The sequence below is a fragment of the Silurus meridionalis genome, chromosome 22, assembly GCF_014805685.1.
Source record: "Silurus meridionalis isolate SWU-2019-XX chromosome 22, ASM1480568v1, whole genome shotgun sequence".
NCBI lineage: Eukaryota > Metazoa > Chordata > Actinopteri > Siluriformes > Siluridae > Silurus > Silurus meridionalis.
This window is the reverse complement of record NC_060905.1, coordinates 15,997,696-16,016,983: the sequence shown is the minus strand read 5'-3', so window position 1 is coordinate 16,016,983 and position 19,288 is coordinate 15,997,696. Positions and strand designations below refer to the sequence as shown.

Sequence of the window (19,288 nt, the reverse complement as noted above, 5' to 3'; positions counted from 1 at the left end):
TATGCATTCTCATAGTTTTTTATAATGATTTTTATAGGTTTTTTTTATAATTTATTACTTTTATTTTGACACATTTGTACGGAAATTGAACCGGAAGTAAAACATTTTTCCATCCCTCTTCTAGCCTGATGTTAGAAAGCAGAGATTACCGATCCTGATTCCACAGCTGTCTTTTTTATTTTCTAGATTTTTTTTCTTACGTGTTAAAGCCACATATTGGAGCTGACTGTACTTTTCCCGCAGCACGATGGAGAAAGCGGTCCTCAGTAAAACCCAAGTGTTTTTAATGAACGCCTCTTTGTATTATAAGGACACGTGTCCCGAGCAGGCGCGGTTTCTCATGTGAGTAACTCTTTCATTGTTTGTTATCTCCCGATCATGAAGTGTTTCTGTGGTATTATGGTGTTTTTTACTGCTGTGATGGGATAACACTGGCGTTAGATGGCAGAGCCAGCCATCACTGACACTCACGGGTACATCCATTATTAGGGGCGGACTGGAAACAAAGATGAGGTTTAAAGTACCCACTAAATAACGCCATTTCGCGGCAATTAATTGAATATTAAATAATGAGTGCTGGTGTTTAGGGTTGCCAGGCATCATAAAAATGATGCCTGCAACAACTGCAACTCAAATCTGACACAACTGCAACTCAAATCTGACACATTTACATTTAAGGCATTTAACAGACGCTCTTTTCCAATTATCTTAGTTATACAGATGAGCAACTGAGGGTTAAGGGCCTGGGTACTGGGACCCCTGACCTTCTGATCAGTCCTCATCTTATTCATCACCCCCAATACAAAATCTGCAGCAATTTACATCCCAAATACACAAAACTACCATTGGTGGCACTGGACTCTTTTAAACTTATGACGTTCCAAAAACTTTAACCACTGAGCTACCACGTCTCTATAGGGTTCTTGTCCTATGCCTATGTCTATTATAGGTGAACTAATTCATCGGTTTTGCTGATTATTCTGCACCGATAATTGGTTGCTGGAACAATCTGCAAAAAATCCATACCGATAGTTTTTCCAGGTTGCGTCAGTTTCTGGAGCAACTGACAGGGTTTTTCTGTGATTATACAGAACGAGAGCGGCCTCTAGAGGCAAATCACTGATGCTACATTCTGCATCTCATTCATCTTAGTTCACAGTGCATTAACTAAAGGTAACAGAAAAAATTAAAATGTACTTAATTAACAAAATGTATTAAATTATTTACAGTTAATGTTGCAAATGGAATCTTACAGTAAAGCTTAAAAAAATCTTTAATTTATTTTTATTTAGTATTTTTTAAATACATTTCAGTACTTTTTGTTTTTTATCCAGTATCTGTTTTAAAAATCAGTTGATTAATCGGTTATCAGCAAGTACGATCCAACTTAGCGCTATAATACAAACTGTTCGCTCTTTTTTACTTTTTTTTTGTAATAGACCAATTTAATAGCAGCGATTAAATTATAAAACTCTTTTAAACCCTATTGAATAGTAAGCTTTCCATATTTATAGCTTGATCGTTACGCAGCAGTGTGGACATTTTTCTTTCGATTTCTTTGTCATCTAAGGTTCAAGGGTTTCATGAAAAGTAAAATGATTTTCTATTAAAAGAAATGGTCTATAATAACCTGAAGATAATGAACTTGAGCCTGCGGGTCAGGGAAACGAGTATAGACCTCATGCCTCATGTGAAATGCCACCGCGTGTCCTGTGACAATGCCGGGCGTGCTCTGAGCGCTCAGTTTTCTGCGCATATTAAATGCACTATGTGGTCCTGTCACACGAGCCGAGTGGCGTTGGTTTGGACTTGTACCAGGCTGTTGTGGAGGCACGCGAGATGGTGAAGAGGTTCACAGTGGACGCTGAAGTTCATTTGTTAGATACCCTTATCCAGAGCGACTTACACCTGAGCAGTTCAAGGGGCCCAGAAGTGGCAGCTTGGTGGTGCTCGGATTTAAACTTATGACCTTCCAATGTCTTAACATTTACAGTTATGGCATTTGGAAGACCCTCTCATTCAGAGCGACTAACTTTTGATCTCATTCATACAACAGAGCAGCTATGACATTAAGGGCCTTGCTCAGGGCCCAGGAGTGGCAGCTTTGTGTGGCTGGGATTTGAACTCATGACCTTCAGATCCAAAGCCTTACCCAGTAATCTCCCAAGTTCCAATCTCACAATTTACACATCCTAACATCTGGAGAGTAAAAATAAGGGATTGTGTTTGTAAATGATCAAAATAAGAGACATGCTGGGGACTTCATATCGAATGCTGCATCAGTAGTACCTCTGTATTACCCAAACTGGGTCTAACAATTGTAAACTTTTGTATTCAATTTTTTCAATATTTCATTTTATTTAATCAACTTAATTTTGTGGCAATTGATTATTAAATGTAATCAATATACTAAAAACGTGTAAACTGTTCATAAATGTTAATAATAATAAAGTTAATATAATAATTTTATTATAAGTTTAGTGCCTTTAGTTCAGACATTTCTGAAGCTCGAGTGAGCAGGACGAAGCTTTCTCCTAGATTATATCAGGTGTGTTTTGAGAGAGCGAAAGTGTGTACTCTTCATCCTGAGTGCTTTGTTTGATAGCATCTCGTCCAGGCCGGATTGTGCACTTATAAGGAGGTGCAGGAAAGGAATTTTAATTCGACTAGGCTTTTATGACCGTGTCCTGCGTCTAAAAACAGCCATGGCCTGTTTTTAAGATGGAGCCAGCTGCTAAAACAAAGTTGTAAAACCACGATTCCACGCCGGTGGTGCCTTGTCCTTGTAAAGATTTGTCTTTTATCTCTATTAAATACAAAATGGTGTATGCGACCACAGAGTGAATGTGGTGCCTGCTGTCATGCAACTGCTGTCATGCTTTTGGCACACTAGCGTCGTTAATTAGACGTTTAACCGATTTTGATTGATTATTATTATAATGTTTTTATTTTTTTTTTATTTTGTTTTAGATATTCTATTTGTCCAGAAGCAGTGCCTCAGCAATTAAGGAAAGAAAACTTGCAGATGAAGGAATAGTCGCTCTGCTGCTGCAGACATTCGAATTAGAATTTCAACAAACAACCTGAGTGAATTTAAAACCATGAATACGACATAACCATAAAAGACATAACCATGAATTGATTTTAAATTTGAATTAATCCCATCTCAGTTTGGTTTTCTGCTCGGTTTTTGCGTCCACATTTAGCACTGCTTTGATTAATTATAGAAAGAGATTTGCAAACTTAGTTGAAGTACGTGTCACCACAGTCTCACACACACACACACACACACGCACGTAGAAACGAGTGAGCCTATTATTTTGGGAAGGTAATTTTAGATAGATGGATAGATAGACAGACAAAAAAACAACAACAGACAGACAGATGGACAGAAAAACAAACAGTCGGACAGACAGACAGAACAACAGACAGACAGACAGACAGACAGAACAACAGACAAACAGACAGACAGACAGAAAACCAAAAAGACAGACAGAAAAACAAACAGATAGACTGACAGAAAAACAGATAGACTGACAGACGAAAAACAAGCAGGCAGACAGACAGACAGACAGACAGACAGACAGACAGACAGACAGACAGACAGACAGAAAAACAGATAGATAAAGAGATACATCGAGAAATACATTAATAAATAAGACTGATAAAGATACACCTTTGTCATTAAATAGTACAGGAACACAGCAATGAATTGCAGTTTAGAATCTACCAGAAATGCAAATAGTATCAGAGGTGGGAAGAAATAAAATACAAATGCTTTGTTACTGTACTTAAGTAGATCTTTCTGGTATAAGTATTTTACTCCACTATTTATTTTTCTTTAACTTTTTACTTTTACTCATTACATTTTTTACACATTTATCTGTATTTTCTACTTCTTACATTTTTAAAAACAGACTCGTTCCTTTAGTTTTAATCTATTTGGTGACCTGATCAATATTTTTTCTTCTCATTTCGTGCCGTTTTCAGCCCATCAACCGATTTCCTGTCATTGCGTGGCTTTTCCAATCTACCACTGGTGTATAATTTCCTGTCTCTCTCACACCACAGACATAGACTAGTTGTACACACTGAGCAGGCAGGAGGCAGTAAGAAGTCTGTGGTTAACGTGGATGAGACAGAGGGAGTCAGTGATGAGAACATGACTGAGAACAGAGACATTCCTGATCACCTGATCATCATCGTATTTTCTCTGCTTGTGTTTTATATGGTGGATCTTCAGCTTGGATACATTTATTAAATAAACAAATGTTTAGTTCTTTTCTATTAATATATTAATATGATGTGAGGTCTAGTTACCAGCATGACACTAAAACATGTAGTAGTAACGACTACTTTTTACTTAAGTACATGTCAGAGCCCAAACTTTTTTACTTTAACTCGAATGAAAAGTGTAATCAGTATTTAAACTTTTACCCGAGTCTTTTAAAACATGAGTATCTGCACTTCTACTTGAGTGATGGATGTGTTTGCTTTTGTCATCTCTGAATACTAGCAAGATAAATATGTAAATATATGTACACAAATAAATATAAAGAAAAATGCTAAGAATATATACGTACGTACAAAGGGTCTACAGTGTATATTAACAGATGGTATAGAGATTTTGTGCAGGTTGCACTTATTGATGATTATTGTTGTAATTCACAGTGTTTAATTTTATTCACAAATATGCCGCATGTGGAGCACTTTGACATAACACCTTGTCTTGTCTTTTCCCCATTTCAGGCAGAAGCAGCAGATTAATAGTAAGTGTTTTGGATCATTATTCATTAGATTGGATTTGCATTCAGTCGGCTTGATGGGTTTCCGTGACCTTAAAGCATCAGTGGAAGATTTTAAGGTCACCAAGGGTCAATCGAATAGCTATTTTTTATTAACCCCTGGTGCTCTTAAAATCTTCCCTGGCTAAAATGAATTGACAGCACACCATACACTGATTCTAGACTCTAGATGTTCACACTATATATTTAAAAAAAATATTTATAGGTACCTAAATAGCATAAACAACCCAAATTCAATAAAAAAGCAATGGTGATATGATGGTATGGAAATGTTTTTAAATGTCCATTTCCTAATAAAAGAATGCAAGCAAAGTTATAAAAGTAAACAAAACAACATTTTTTAGTGTTTGCATTGTGTAGCTCTAATTAATACACTAAATGGACAAAGTTTGTGGACACCAGACCATAAGATTCGTGTGTTGTACATTTACATTCTCTTTGCTGTGAGAATAATTCCGTTCACTCTCCTAGAAAGATGTTTCACTAGATTTTGGAGTGTTTTTGTGGAGATTTGTGGAGATTCATTCAGCCACAAGGGTGTTAAGTGAAGGTACTGATGTAGGTGAGGTGAAGAGGGGTCTAATTAGTGTTCCAATTTATCCCAAAGGTGTTCTACAGGGTTTATAGATCCAAAGCAGGTCATTCAAGATCTTCCTCTTTCAACCCATGTAACGCATATTTTCCTCTTGTGCACAGGGTTGTGCACAGTCATGATGGAACAGGTTTGGATCTCCTCGTCCAGAGACATTTTGAACAATTGTCTGCCTCCAACATTACAGGAACAGTTTGAGGAAGAACCACATACGGGTGGAAATAGTCAGGTGTCCCTATACCTTTGTCCTTATAGTGTATATTGAAAAGCATTTTAAGTTATTGTAATTTCAGTGCAGTTTTCTTAAAGGACCGCACAGATTCAACATTAGAAACAAAATCAAAGCAGATAGCGAGAAAAGAAAAAACCAAAAGAACAATAAAAAAAATCTGAAATTGATTTGAACCCCTACATTGTGTGCAACAGTATTTCTTAATACAGCTGACGTTGAATTTTCCACGTCTTGTGATTCTAGTTAGTACTAACTGCGAAATATTATTTGTTTCAGGTCCTGTGCTGCCAGACTCGGTGCTGTGCCCGTTCTGTTTTCAGTGGCGGAGGCCCGGAGAGTACCGCGTACGATTACGGCCCAAGCGCAGACCCTCGGCCCAGATCCGGAAACTGCTCAGAAGGGAGCAGGCCCGCAAGAGGCTTGGATCACAGGAATTCAAGCTTCTTCAGAGGTTCAGAAGAGCATCCAGCGTTCTGGTGAGGATCCATGGACATCTAAAACGATCGTTTTTTTTTGTTGTTTTTTTTTTAAACTGTAATCACAAGGCTGTACATATTTTGTAGACAGTCCGACTCACATTCATGCCAACAGGATGGAGAACAATCAGGTAGAGGAAAGGGGTTGGTTTGAGGGAGGAGAAAAACTGTGGCATACTATTTCTTTTTTCAGAGCAAGGGAAGTACCAGTGATGGACAAAGTACACAAAGCATGTAGTTGCTTTGTAAAAGCACACTTCTTCTTTCGGCTGCTCCCATTAGGGGGCGCCACAGCGGATCATCTGTCTTCATACAACTCTGTCCTCTTCATCTGCCTCTTTTCAACCAACTACCTGCATGTCTTCCCTCACCACATCCATAAACCTTTTCCTCCTTCCTGGTGGCTCCATCCTCAGCATTCTCCTACTGATATACCCCATGTCCCTCCTCTGCACATGTCCAAACCATCTCAATCTCGCCTTCCTCACCTTGTCTCCAAAACATCCTACATGCACTGTCCCTCTAATAAACTCATTTCTAATCCTGTCATGAAAATCTCAACATCTTCAGCTCTGCTACCTCCAGCTCCACCTCCTGTCTTTTACTCAATGTCACTGTCTCTAAACCATACAACATCGCAGGTCTCACCACAGTCCTGTAAACTTTCCCTTTCACTCTTGCAGATACTCTTCTATCACAAATCACTCCTGCTATCACTCTTCTCCACCCACTCCACCCTGCCTGAACTCTTTTCTTCACTTCTCTAACACACTCTCCATTACTTTGCACTGTTGACCCCAGGTACGCTCCCTGGCAAAAAAACAGATGCACTCTTGAGACTCTCCTGTGTCCCATTTGCTCTTTTTGCTGTTTGGGGGGAAAAGCTAGACAAAGGAATATTCACTTCTAAAGTCTAGTTTTATACACAAATTTATAATACTGATGGGGTAAAATGAAGTAAGATTCAACACGTGACTGGAGTCACAACATTTTAAGGAACAACAATGACTTAACGTTTCAATTAATCGATGAGAATAGATATCCTCTACTTCCTATATCTATATGTTCTAGGCAGGTGCATCTTCATCAGCCAAAAATGCATTAAAGATACATATGAAGCAGCTACTGATGCGGCGCGATTCACCCCTGTTACGATTCGGTGGGATCTGTTTTCGATTTGATAAAATAAAACCAGATGTTCTTTTCCTGTTGTGTCTCCAGGAAGATGCAGTTCCACCTCTGCCATGTTAATTCTCTATTCTCCGTAGTGTTGCGATACGTCGTTTTCACATAACAGCACGCGCTCGAGAAACGGTTTAGCGTCACTTTGGAAATAATAAAAGTATCGTGCATCTATTATTAATTATATATAAATAGATTTTTACTGATGCAAATGTGTAAAAAATAATGCATGGCAACTTTCATTCTTTTCACGCTTTTCTTTATCATCTTTAAGCCGATGCACCGATGCGAATTGGTAAATCTTACCATCCCTATACCTTTCCTGACCAATGATTTATAGTCAAGACAATTCTATTGGCATATTGTGACATTTCGGCTTAAATTAGGGTATGACAATGTGTCAATTATTGTGTCCATTTTCTGTTTAATACTGCAAGCAAAAACAAAACAAGTGTTTGCATTGTGTAGCTCTAAATACAGCATGATACAATATATGGGCAAAAGTATTTGGACACCTGATTTCTAAGATTGATATGTAATTTTTGAAGATCCCGTTCCATCTTCTGGCAGAATGTACTCGATTTTGGAGTGTGCTAATGGAGATTTGTGTGAGCTTCATTCAGCCGGTGAAGTGAAGAGGCCTGTGGTGCTGTCGGTGTTCACGTTCATCTCGAAGGCATTCAATAGGGTTGTTATTTTGCCCCTTTTTTGACCAGGCATGTACTTACTGACTTACATTGTATTGCATTTATTGAACCCATATCCATATTATTTTTCCATATTGTAGCTATAACGATTTCTAGTCTAGATATACATATTGCAATGAAAAAAAAAGATTTATTGTGTAAACAGAAGAAGTGGTAAAAATGACTCAGTGATGTAGAAGTGAAGGAGGTACACGAGCAAGAGGTGCTGCATAGCTCTGTGATTACGCTGAGACACTCTGGTGCCTGGGGAAAGTTTAGCTGGAGTGTTTGGATGCTGCTCATGGTTTTGTGTGTGTGTGTGTGTGTGTGTGTGTGTGTGTGTGTGTGTGTGTGTGTGTGTGTTATAAACATAACAAATAACAAACGCATGAGCAAGCAGATCTCTCCGTTCTGCCTTGCAAAATCCATGTATTTTCTTTACTTTATTGTATTCATTTTAAATTCCACTGCTCACGTGGGACAGGAACTTATTTACGCAATCATTTTCCATTGTCCTTGTTCGAGTATAGTATATCAGCGGGCAAAGTGTAGAGATGGTTATATCCGTTGCAGTTTTTTTGTAACATCTGGATTTCCTACTTTTCCTTGTGCTACTTATTCATTTCATGATTCAACTTTCATGATATTTGTACTTGTAGACAGTAAAGTAAAGTACCAACATTGAACATTTTCTACAGATGCACTAATGCTTTCTTAGCGCTCGTTTATCTGGACAATGGACAAAAGTATTTTGAAACCTGACTTTTCCAGCCATATGTGGTGCTTCCTTCAAATTGTGACCACAAATTTGGAAACCCCGAATTCTATAGAATAAATGTGATAGCATGGTAATTTCCCCTCGCTTGGAACTAGGAGATGCAAATCTGTTCCAGATGCCCCTGTGCACAAAGCAAAATCCATGCAGATATGCTTTACACGTGTGTGTAGAAGATATTCAGTGGCCTGCCATAGAGCTATAAACACTGTAGAACATCTTTGGGATGAATTGGAACACCTCAGCACAGGCCTCCTCTGTCTGAACACCCCAAAATCTAGTGGTTCACCACTGTTTCTTCATTGGACCAGTTTTGATAGATTCTGACCACTGCAGACAGGAACAGCCCACAGGAGCTGCGGTTTTGAAGATGCTCTGACCCAGACGTCTAGACGTCACAATTTGTCAAACAAATTCTTACGCTCGCCCATTTTTTCTGCTTTGAACACATCAACTTTTTGGACAAATTGTTCACTTGGTGCCTTATAAATAAATCAACCCACTTACAGGTGCCATGATGAAGAAATAATCAATCATTCACTTCACCAGTCAGTGGTCATAATGTCATGCCTGATTGGTGTATAGTGGATGCTCTGCATCTGTATATGTATTTTTTTTTTTTTATATGAATTAATTGAATAATTAATTCATTACTTCTAGTTTTTTATTGCAAATTTTTGTCATTTGTATTGACTTAAAGAGGGAGAAATGAAAAGCTGTGCTGTGTTTTGATTTCTTATATAATTCCAATGAAGGATCTACAATTTAAACAGCACATTTGGGTTTAAGTCGAAAGCATGCGGACAATTAATCCAGCACACTCCCCGATTCCACAGTTATAAATTTAACATTATTTTTACAAGCTAGTCATTTTTTCAACCGTATTCTGGTTTGTCATGCGGCATTAAACATTAAAGTCCACACACACACTTATAATTTTAATAGCTTTCTAAAGCCACTTATAATAGAAATTAAGCTGTGTTCTGATTGGCCGGCGTTACCCCAAACCAGTGCTTAGTGTAGAACTGCACTCAAAATAGTCAAATCTGGATAATGGGATAATAATTATGGTTTTAACTCGCCCTTGAGAGGTTAGAGCTGATTTATAGGATGGATGGGGCTGTGTTTTCTTTTCAGTCTGCTTGCAGGTCCTGATATGGGTTACATGCAGGGTTTTTTTTTCTTCCATGAAAAGGCGGGGGGGGGACCGCACTGTTTTGCCCATGTTAGGACAAGAGGGATCGATCGGTGTAGAGAGCAGTCGGGTTTCGTTATTGGCTTAGGCACGGGCGCGAGTTTGCCTCTTTCCAGCTGAAACCATAGCACCAAGGTCACGCCAGCCAGCGAAACCCAGCTTGAGGCAGACGAGAGAGGGTATTTTAGTACCCGGGCCTATTAATAGGTTCATCTACTGGATTGATTTTTAGTGTGTGCTTGTTTTTGTGTGTGTGTGTGTGTGTGGGGGAACGTGGTTCAGGAAGTGTGTTGAAAACCCTATGCTCCTGGCTCGGACCGAACGGAAGCCGACACCTTCCATTATTAATGGAGTGCAAGTCTGTGAAAGCTTTACTTTGGGTTTTTTTTTTTTTGGTTTTGTTTTTCCGCACAGAAGTTGCTTCCCAGTTTGTCATCACGTTGAAAGAAGTCTGTGTGAAGAAATCTGTAATGCAGGGCTCATGTTTCAGGCCTGACTTTGTAATCTGCCCAACACTAAGCTAAATACAGGGGGTCTCACTGCAGTGTTCACAGATGCTCTCTGAGCTCAAGCAGGTGCTGTTGATTGATTCCATGAGTCTCATTAGAGCCGTCAGCGATTCTTCTCCACGTATCCTGACGACAGTGGCCCACATTCCAGGCTTGTTCGTGTTTAATAGCACTTGATGATCATTTATTTTATTCTATATTTGTTATTAAAAAAAAAAAAAGCTGCCACTGGGATCGTCCTCGAAGGTTTCCAGCATTCTTCCAGCACTGCCTGAATGTGGTCGCTTAGTGGTTAATGCTCCGGGTCACTGATCGGAAGGTCCGGGGTTCAAGCCCCAGTATTACCCAGCTGCCCCTTAAACCTCTGTCCTCCAGAAGCACTGTATCATGACTGACTTTGCGCTCTGACTCCAGCTCCAGATATTCGAAGAATAATTTCAAAGAACATAGGCAGTGCCAAAACAAAAAGCTTGAGTATTTCTGGAATCTGATTGGTGATGAGGTGTTGATTTATTTTCTTGAACAGCAGGTCTGGAGGAAGTTCTGTTTGGCACAGGCTTATATGAATGGGCTTTTGTTTTTTTTAATTGCTTGGTTTGTATAGCAGCATTTTATTTGCAGTAAGTAAGCCATAATACTTTGGATAAGACTAATACATGGAATAAAATGGCGAATCGCAATCATTTCCTCCATATCTTGACTTCTGTTAATACCGCTGTCTATTGTATGCCATTGTATGTAGTATTTTTTCTCTCTCCAGATAATGAAAGCACAAGTCTAAGGGAGGTGGAAGCTCAGTGGTTGAGATGTTGGTGGTTGAAAGCTCTGTATTGGATAAGATCAAGTTGTTTGTTGTATTTTTAGTTTTTATAGGATTGTGTTTTAACCGCTTAACTTTGTCTGCAGGCTAGAGGTATCTGTTTATGAGCGAGCGCATGATGTGTTTATGATCGTTTTATAGCGTGATCGTTATCGGGGATGGTATGATGGGGACGGTACATCGAGTGCCTTTCTGTCTCTGACATATTTTAGTTAGAAGCTGAGGTTTGGGAGCAGTTTTATATCTACACATGGATTTGGGTGTAGCTTTGTATGACTGGTTTCTCCTGGTAATGTGCTTGATGGTTATTAAGTGCAGATGGAATTTTTAAAGCACTCGATCAAACCACTTATAGTACAATGAATAATATATCGAGTCATGTAACCAGGCAAAGCCACACATCCTTTTCATCATGTTCATGTTTTTGTCTGCTTTTTAGGACCTTAGAAATGTGTGTATCTTGTATTAGAGCAGTTATAATTTGGTGCTTTGAGTCCAATTCTCTCATACTGACCACTGGATGTTCAACATGCACCTCATGGTAAAGACTCTTTGAGAATTTAAGAATTAGAATTGTTGCTCTCCACAAAGATGATGAGGCAATATGAAGATCAGTAACACCCTGAAACTGAGTTACAGTACAGTGTTCAGGGTCATACAGAGGTTTTCCGAGACGGGTTCCACTCAGAACAGACCTCACAAGGGTCCATCAAAGAAGTTGAGACCTCGTGCTGTGCGTCAGGTGCAGAAACTGCTTCAAAACAGGCGCATGAGTGCTGCAGCATTGATTTAGAGGTTGCAGAGGCAGAAGGTCCACTTGTCAGTGCTCATACCATACGGCACACACTGCAACAAGTCAGTTTGCATGACCATATTCCTAGAAGGAGCCGCTTTTCAAGCTGCTCACAAGAAAACCTGCAAACAGTTTGCTGAAGAACAACCTGTCCAAGAGGTATTAGCCAAATGTATTTGGACTCCTCAATTTTACAGCTTGATTTTTTTTGTTTAATTTTTTCCATCGATCAGACTTTTGTCACGCCTGAACTGTTCCCGCCTCAAACATTGGCATCCAAATGTATGGCGTCTCAAATGCATTGGACGCCTGAGTTTTACAGCGTACAGCCGCCTGTTCATTTTACAGCTTGCCTCTTTTTTATGTTGTGCCTTTATCATTCCTGAACTGTCCCCGCCTCGGACAGGGTGATTGGCTGAAGTGTGTGTGTGTGTGTGTGTGTGTGTGTGTGTGCGCCATCTGTACTTTATAATAACGGTACGTGCAGCGTGTCGTAAAACTCGCAGACATCCCGTATCACTGTTCTGCTCCAGCACCTGTTCCCATCAGCAAACATGGCTAACTTTGTGTCGGTGAGTTCAAACTTCTGCACCACACAGCTTTTACTCTGCCAGAGATGGAAACTGCTATTGGATTGGATATGGATTTTTTTTTTGTACATGTTTCACAAAACAGGTTTTCTGTCCCTGTAGAAGCGAGTGGGTAAGTAATACCGGGCTGTTATGTCTATCGAGACTTGTTTGCTTTGTTATTAATCCGCTACGCATTTCTAAAAGGTGTGTTAGAACAGCGTCTGAAGCTCCCCTTTGCTGTTGACCTTTGAAAAACCTCATGTTGTACGTTGTTAAATGAGCCCAATTTAATGTGCGATTTAAGCATGCAGAGAAAAAGGGTTTTTGGTGGATATTTGATTTGATTTAGTGCATTATTATTGCGTTATTCATGCAGTCATGTCTTTATTTGTGATATGTTAGAGGTTCTTCCGTTCAGATGAATGCATTTCAGGGCATTCTTTTATCACACTGTATGGAAATCTATTCTTTTTCTGCCTTTTAAAGTCTTCTTTATATTTCAACACAAGAGTCTAAGCTTTGTTTTAAGTAGGAATAAATAAGAAAAGTTTTGCTTTCTGATGTGTTTTATTTTTTTTTTGCTAATTGGGATTTAAGTTTCAAGATTTCAGTAAGAATTTTTTTTGCTGCCTTTTTTTTTTTTCTTTGTCACGCTTTTTTTTTACCAGTCTAAATTTCAGTAGTTTCACTATTATTCACTATTTAACTATTTTTTACAAATAAATTTAATAAAATCCAATTCTCTCCTTTTTGTTCAGTTAATTTTTTTATAAAGATTAAAAATATAATGTGATTTATTTATTTTTTCTATTGATTCCCAGGATTTTATAAAAAAAAAAAAAAAAAAAATTTCCAACAATATTTTATAAGCATTGCATTTTGACAGCGCACGCCACTTTATTTTAATTTTTTCCAGCAGTTCAGTCATCTCCTGCACAGTTCACGGTTGTTTACGCAGGAGGCTTGGCATGACGCATGCGTTGTACCCGACTGTAATGACTCGCACAATAATAATCAACCATTCCAGCACAGCCGTCACTCCACACATGATTCACTGCACGGCACGCCATAAACTCCCACCTTCTCCCTTTCCTGTTTTCTTATTTTTGTTCTGACCATAGAGCAGTACAGAATCAGCACAGTTGTTATGCCTGCGTTTTGTGTGTGTGTGTGTGTGTGTGTGTGTGTGTGTGTGTGTGTGTGTGTGTGTGTGTGTGTGTGTGTGTGTGTGTGTGTGTGTTTATATATATATATATATATATATATATATATATATATATATATATATATATATATATATATATATATATAATTCATTTAATTAAATAAAGTGCAATGTTTGAGAAAATTAAGCAAGTGAATTTGATGATGAATTTATCACTTATGAATTATTTGATTTGTTGCTTCTTTGCTAGATTTATTTGTTGTATTATATATTTATTTTAATAATTATTATTATTATTATTATTTTTTTTTTTTTATTAAATAATTCATTTATTTATTTTGTCTCCTAGATGGCCACTTGCCATACTTGTAATCGAACGTCCAGGCAAATTGGGATGAACCGGGATTTCCTGGGGGCTTTACCAAAACATACCCCAGTGAGCATGTCAAAATGCAGGACTCCTCAATCTGCGAACAAAGTGACCCCTAAGCCCAACGTCCACGACAAAACACCAAGCAGAACACCAGTGTAAGTAACTTCACAGGCCTGTTTTATTTGGGGGAAAAAAAAAAGGTTATCTAGTCTGAAATTGCCATTGAAGCCATGGTCAGAAAATGAAAGCACAAGTCTAAGGGAGGTGGAAGCTCAGTGGTTGAGATGTTGGTGGTTGAAAGCTCTGTATTGGATAAGATCAAGTTAAGAGTTTGTTGTATTTTTAGTTTTTATAGGATTGTGTTTTAACCGCTTAACTTTGTCTGCAGGCTAGAGGTATCTGTTTATGAGCGAGCGCATGATGTGTTTATGATTGTTTTATAGCTTGATCGTTATCGGGGATGGTATGATGGGGACGGTACATCGAGTGCCTTTCTGTCTCTGAGGGTTCAGGAGCAATTTTATATCTACACATGGATCCAAGTTTGCAAAATTGGCTTTTTTTTTTTTTGGATTCTGGATAAAAAAAACACTTCATGTAAAATAGTACTGAACTTTATTACAAAAAAAAAACCTGATTCATAAAAATGTGCAAATAAAATTAAATATCAATATGTTAATGAATAAATATAATATAATTCATAAATTAGCACGTAGGGTCAGTGATCCGCCTCTCACACTGTCAGCAGACCTTTTCAGCTGCTCCAGCAATGAACACAACCCTGAAAAACTATCGGTATGGATTTTTGCTGATAGTTCCAGCAATCAATTGTTAGTGCCTTTAGTAGATACACGTTTTCCTTCAAATGCATTGAAAGTGAGGTGAAACTGGGGTTAACTGGTGGCACCGTGTCTCAGAAGAGGAAAGTGCAAAGTGTTTCGGATTTAATGACCAAATTGGGAATTGGGACCCAAAACAAGGGTCTTCATTTACATCTTGTGTTAACTTCCATATCAGGATATTTTTATATAGATAATAAAAATATGTAGGTGCGTTAGTTTGCAATTCTTATACATTCTGTATGAGTGGGAATAAAAATCTAAAAGAATAAAAATGTTGAAATAATTCAAAATGTACTGAAAAGCTAGTCGGAGGCTATGAAAGAGCATAAATATAGCTTTCATTTATTAGACATGTTTGAAAACATGAACTTTTTTTGACATTTAAAAAAAACCCTGAAAATATCTCCATAGTTACTTTTTATTCCTTTTTTTCAAGGGTGCACGAACTTATGCACTCGACTCGAATCCACTGATAGAAAAACATGCATAAGAATGCAAGATAATAAGATTAGAGAGAATATGAGCAGATCTCTATGTGTACAGAGTACAACCTCTGGGTGAACCGCATACCATAACCTTTTTTTTTTTCTCTCCTCCATAGGGGAAGACCTTCTGATTGCACCAGTGCTTCGAAGTCAGGCAGCGGGAAAAAAACGGCTTTCTCACGTCTTAAGAAGCTTTTAATGCTTGACAGCAGCCAGAAGAGTAAGAAAGGGGGTTTGAAAGACTTCCTGACCTCTCTGTAAGAACCTTGTGGTCCACAGGAATGCAGAAACCATGGAAGAACCAGGTCTGGCCCACTTTAGATAGTTGGCAGGTGGTGGTGGTGGTGGTGGTGGTCTCTTTAGTGTACACTAGAGTGACACCTGGTGGATGACTCACGAAAGCCTGGTTGATGAACTTGAGGTTCTTTTGACCTTCCGTGAATTCCTTTCCTGTCCTGATGTCATGCTGAGGACTAGAAGAGAGAGACTGCGTTTTCAGTGCCGCAGTCCAGATGGAAATGTTACATGTTAATGTTCTTATGTTTTTCTCTCTCAAACCTGCACACGGTTCACATTTAACTTTCTTGGTGTTCGTTCGCCTAATTCAGCAAGAAGTGAAATGTTGCCTCTCTGGGTCTCTCAAGAGGTTGAAATCAGCAAACACTGGGAAATAAACAGCGCTGCTTATGTTGTGTTATTGAAATGAGATAATTTATAGATGCACTGTATGGACAAAAGTATTGGGGCACTTGATTTTTCAACCATATGTGGTTTTTCCCTCAAAATGTTACCACAAACTTAAAGGCACACAATTGTGTAGAAGGTCTTTGGTTCAGTAGCATGAAATTTAGGAGACCCAAACCTTTTCCAGCATGATGATAAGTGTTTTGGTGTTGAGTCATGTCAACTTGATCTCGACCTGGTTTGATCTAATCACTATTTCAAGCAGCTTCTTTAGTCTGAGAGAAGATGGCAGGACCTTCCACCTTTTTTTCGAAGCGATTCGCGCCGCATCTCCGCGACAGTGTCAAAACGGCGATCTTTGAGCCGGATCTTCATTTTCAGGAAGAGGGCCTGGTCCGCAGGAACCATGTCTGGCGAGTAGGAAGCGAGATCACGTTGTTTCCTGCGAGAAACTCGCGTGTGAGGAGAGCTCGGTAACTGTTGGGTCACCGAGGAGGTGTAGAACGTGCTATTCTGACCTCATGCGCACGGCATGAGGTCAGAATAGCACGTTGTACAGCTCCCAATTTACACAGGACGATGTCTATTGGCACACTGACTTATGAAGCTCGGTGCTCCCTGTGAATGTGCGTGCAGCCTTGTGCTGCCACCTGTTGGCGTGTTACAAAACTAGTCTGAAAACCTTTTCAGTTTCAACCTGAAATCATTATAACTCCGCCCCCACTCTCACTTCCCTCCTTGTCCTTTTAATAAAGGGAGCAACCCTGGAGCATACGAATTTGTGGAAACTTCACTTTCCCTCAGAAGCTGCTCAGATGAATAATTAGAACCTTTTGATCCAACCAGATAGAAATCCAGTTGACTCAAATGACTCAAATGGGAATTAAATGTGGAGTAGGATGAGTGAAAGATCGAGTGTCTACAAACTTTTGTCTGTACAGTGTATATAGATATGCTGTGTGTGTGTGTGTGTGTGTGCGTGTGTGTATATGTGTGTGTGTGGATATATAGATGTATTTTGGTGTTTACACATTGTTTTTGAGTAGCCACTTTTTTGTATCAGGATTATTTTTTGTGCAGTTGCGATTACTATTTAAAGGCTATTTCTGGTATAATAAAGGTTTACATTCAATAGACTGTTGTTTTCCCCAAACTATATGTATTCCCAAGACCAAATAAATGCAACATGTATGCAAGCATAATTTATTTTCAATAAAATCAGTTGCATGAATTTGTGCGTTCTGGGACTTTCCTACAATAACCCTAAGGTTTTATAGCACAGAACATTAAGCGTGTGGTTTATAAAATAAAGGTTTTTCCTCAAAAGTCTTGATTCATTCAGCAGTACTTCAATAGTGCTGATAACATTGCACATAATCCTCAAGTCTGGATTTGTACATAATCTATATTGAATTTAAAAAAAAGTTGTACAAAAAAAGATTTTTGTTCATGTTAATGGAATGAGTCTCCAGTTTCAGTGCTGTTCACCAAATTGGGAATCTTCAGGACTTTCCTGTAACATGATAAACTGCTTTTGTCATAATTGGCATATTTCCAAGAACTAAAAGTGCCTTATAACTGTTTCCTCACCGTCTGTTTCTCAGCAACTCACAAACCAATCCGGCATTTTCTCTGTTTTTGATTCAGTAGTTTGTAAAACTAATCAATGCTGCTGGTGGTCCCATCAGACCCTTTCTGCAAGAGGTAAATTCTGTTCTATTCGTTTTATATTCAATTCTGAAAAAACATTTTACACAGAGAATAAAATAGAAAGAAAATATTCTACATTGATGAGTTTATTCTATTTGGTTTTGAAATTCTATTCTCTTCTATTAATAAATATACACTGCTTATAGGCTGGTCTAGTTTGTTCTGTGACATACTGGATTTTATTCTATTCTAATTTTAATAAAACTATATTCTACACCAAACAATTCTATTCTATTATTGAATAGAATAGAAAGGAAGTGAACAGAGTTCCGTTCTGCATATTGATTATATTTGGAAACTTTATTCTATTCTAAATATATATATATATATATATATATATATATATATATATATATATATATATATATATATATATATATATATATATATATATATATATATATTCTGGATTTTAAACAGAAGTAAAATGGAATAAAATAAATAGAACATTTCTATTCTGTGCTGTTCTAATAGAAATATTCTACAGTGCTTAAAGTCTAATCGATTTTGTTCTTTAACAAACTGGATTCTGTTCTATTCTATTCTATTCTATTGTTCTATCCTGTTCTGCTCTATTCTATTCTATTCTGCTCTATTCTATTCTATTCTGCTTTATTCTGTTCTATTCTTTTCTATTCTATTCTATTGTTCTATCCTGTTCTGCTCTATTCTGTTCTTTTCTGCTCTATTATATTCTGCTCTATTCTATTCTCTTCTCTTCTATTCTATTCTGCTCTATTCTATTCTGCTCTATTCTGTTCTATTCTCTTCTCTTCTATTCTATTCTGCTCTATTCTCTTCTATTCTCTTCTATTCTATTCTGTTCTATTCTATTTTATTCTATTGTTCTATCCTGTTCTGCTCTATTCTGTTCTATTCTGCTCTATTATATTCTGCTCTATTCTGTTCTATTCTATTCTATTCTGCTCTATTCTATTCTATTCTATTCTATTCTATTGTTCTATCCTGTTCTGCTCTATTCTGTTCTATTCTGCTCTATTATATTCTGCTCTATTCTGTTCTGTTCTATTCTATTCTGCTCTATTCTATTCTATTCTATTCTATTCTATTCTATTTTATTCTATTCTATTGTTCTATCCTGTTCTGCTCTATTCTGTTCTATTCTGCTCTATTCTATTCTGCTCTATTCTGTTCTATTCTCTTCTTCTATTCTATTCTGCTCTATTCTATTCTGCTCTATTCTGTTCTATTCTCTTCTCTTCTATTCTGTTCTATTCTCTCTTCTCTTCTATTCTCTTCTATTCTATTCTGTTCTATTCTATTCTATTCTATTGTTCTATCCTGTTCTGCTCTATTCTGTTCTATTCTGCTCTATTATATTCTGCTCTATTCTGTTCTATTCTATTCTGCTCTATTCTGCTCTATTCTATT

The 19,288-nt window shown here is 37.8% G+C and overlaps 1 protein-coding gene across 1 annotated transcript; it reads left to right on the top strand.

Annotated features, from left to right (window-relative positions):
• The first annotated feature begins 112 nt into the window (after positions 1-112).
• On the top strand, positions 113-17,417 carry c22h18orf21 (chromosome 22 C18orf21 homolog). Its single transcript, XM_046834964.1, has 5 exons — positions 113-342; positions 4,750-4,769; positions 5,906-6,105; positions 14,152-14,330; positions 15,619-17,417. The coding sequence occupies exons 1-5, from the start codon at positions 248-250 to the stop codon at positions 15,761-15,763; spliced, it is 639 nt and encodes a 212-aa protein (XP_046690920.1). The 5' UTR covers positions 113-247; the 3' UTR covers positions 15,764-17,417.
• Positions 17,418-19,288: the final 1,871 nt, after the last annotated feature.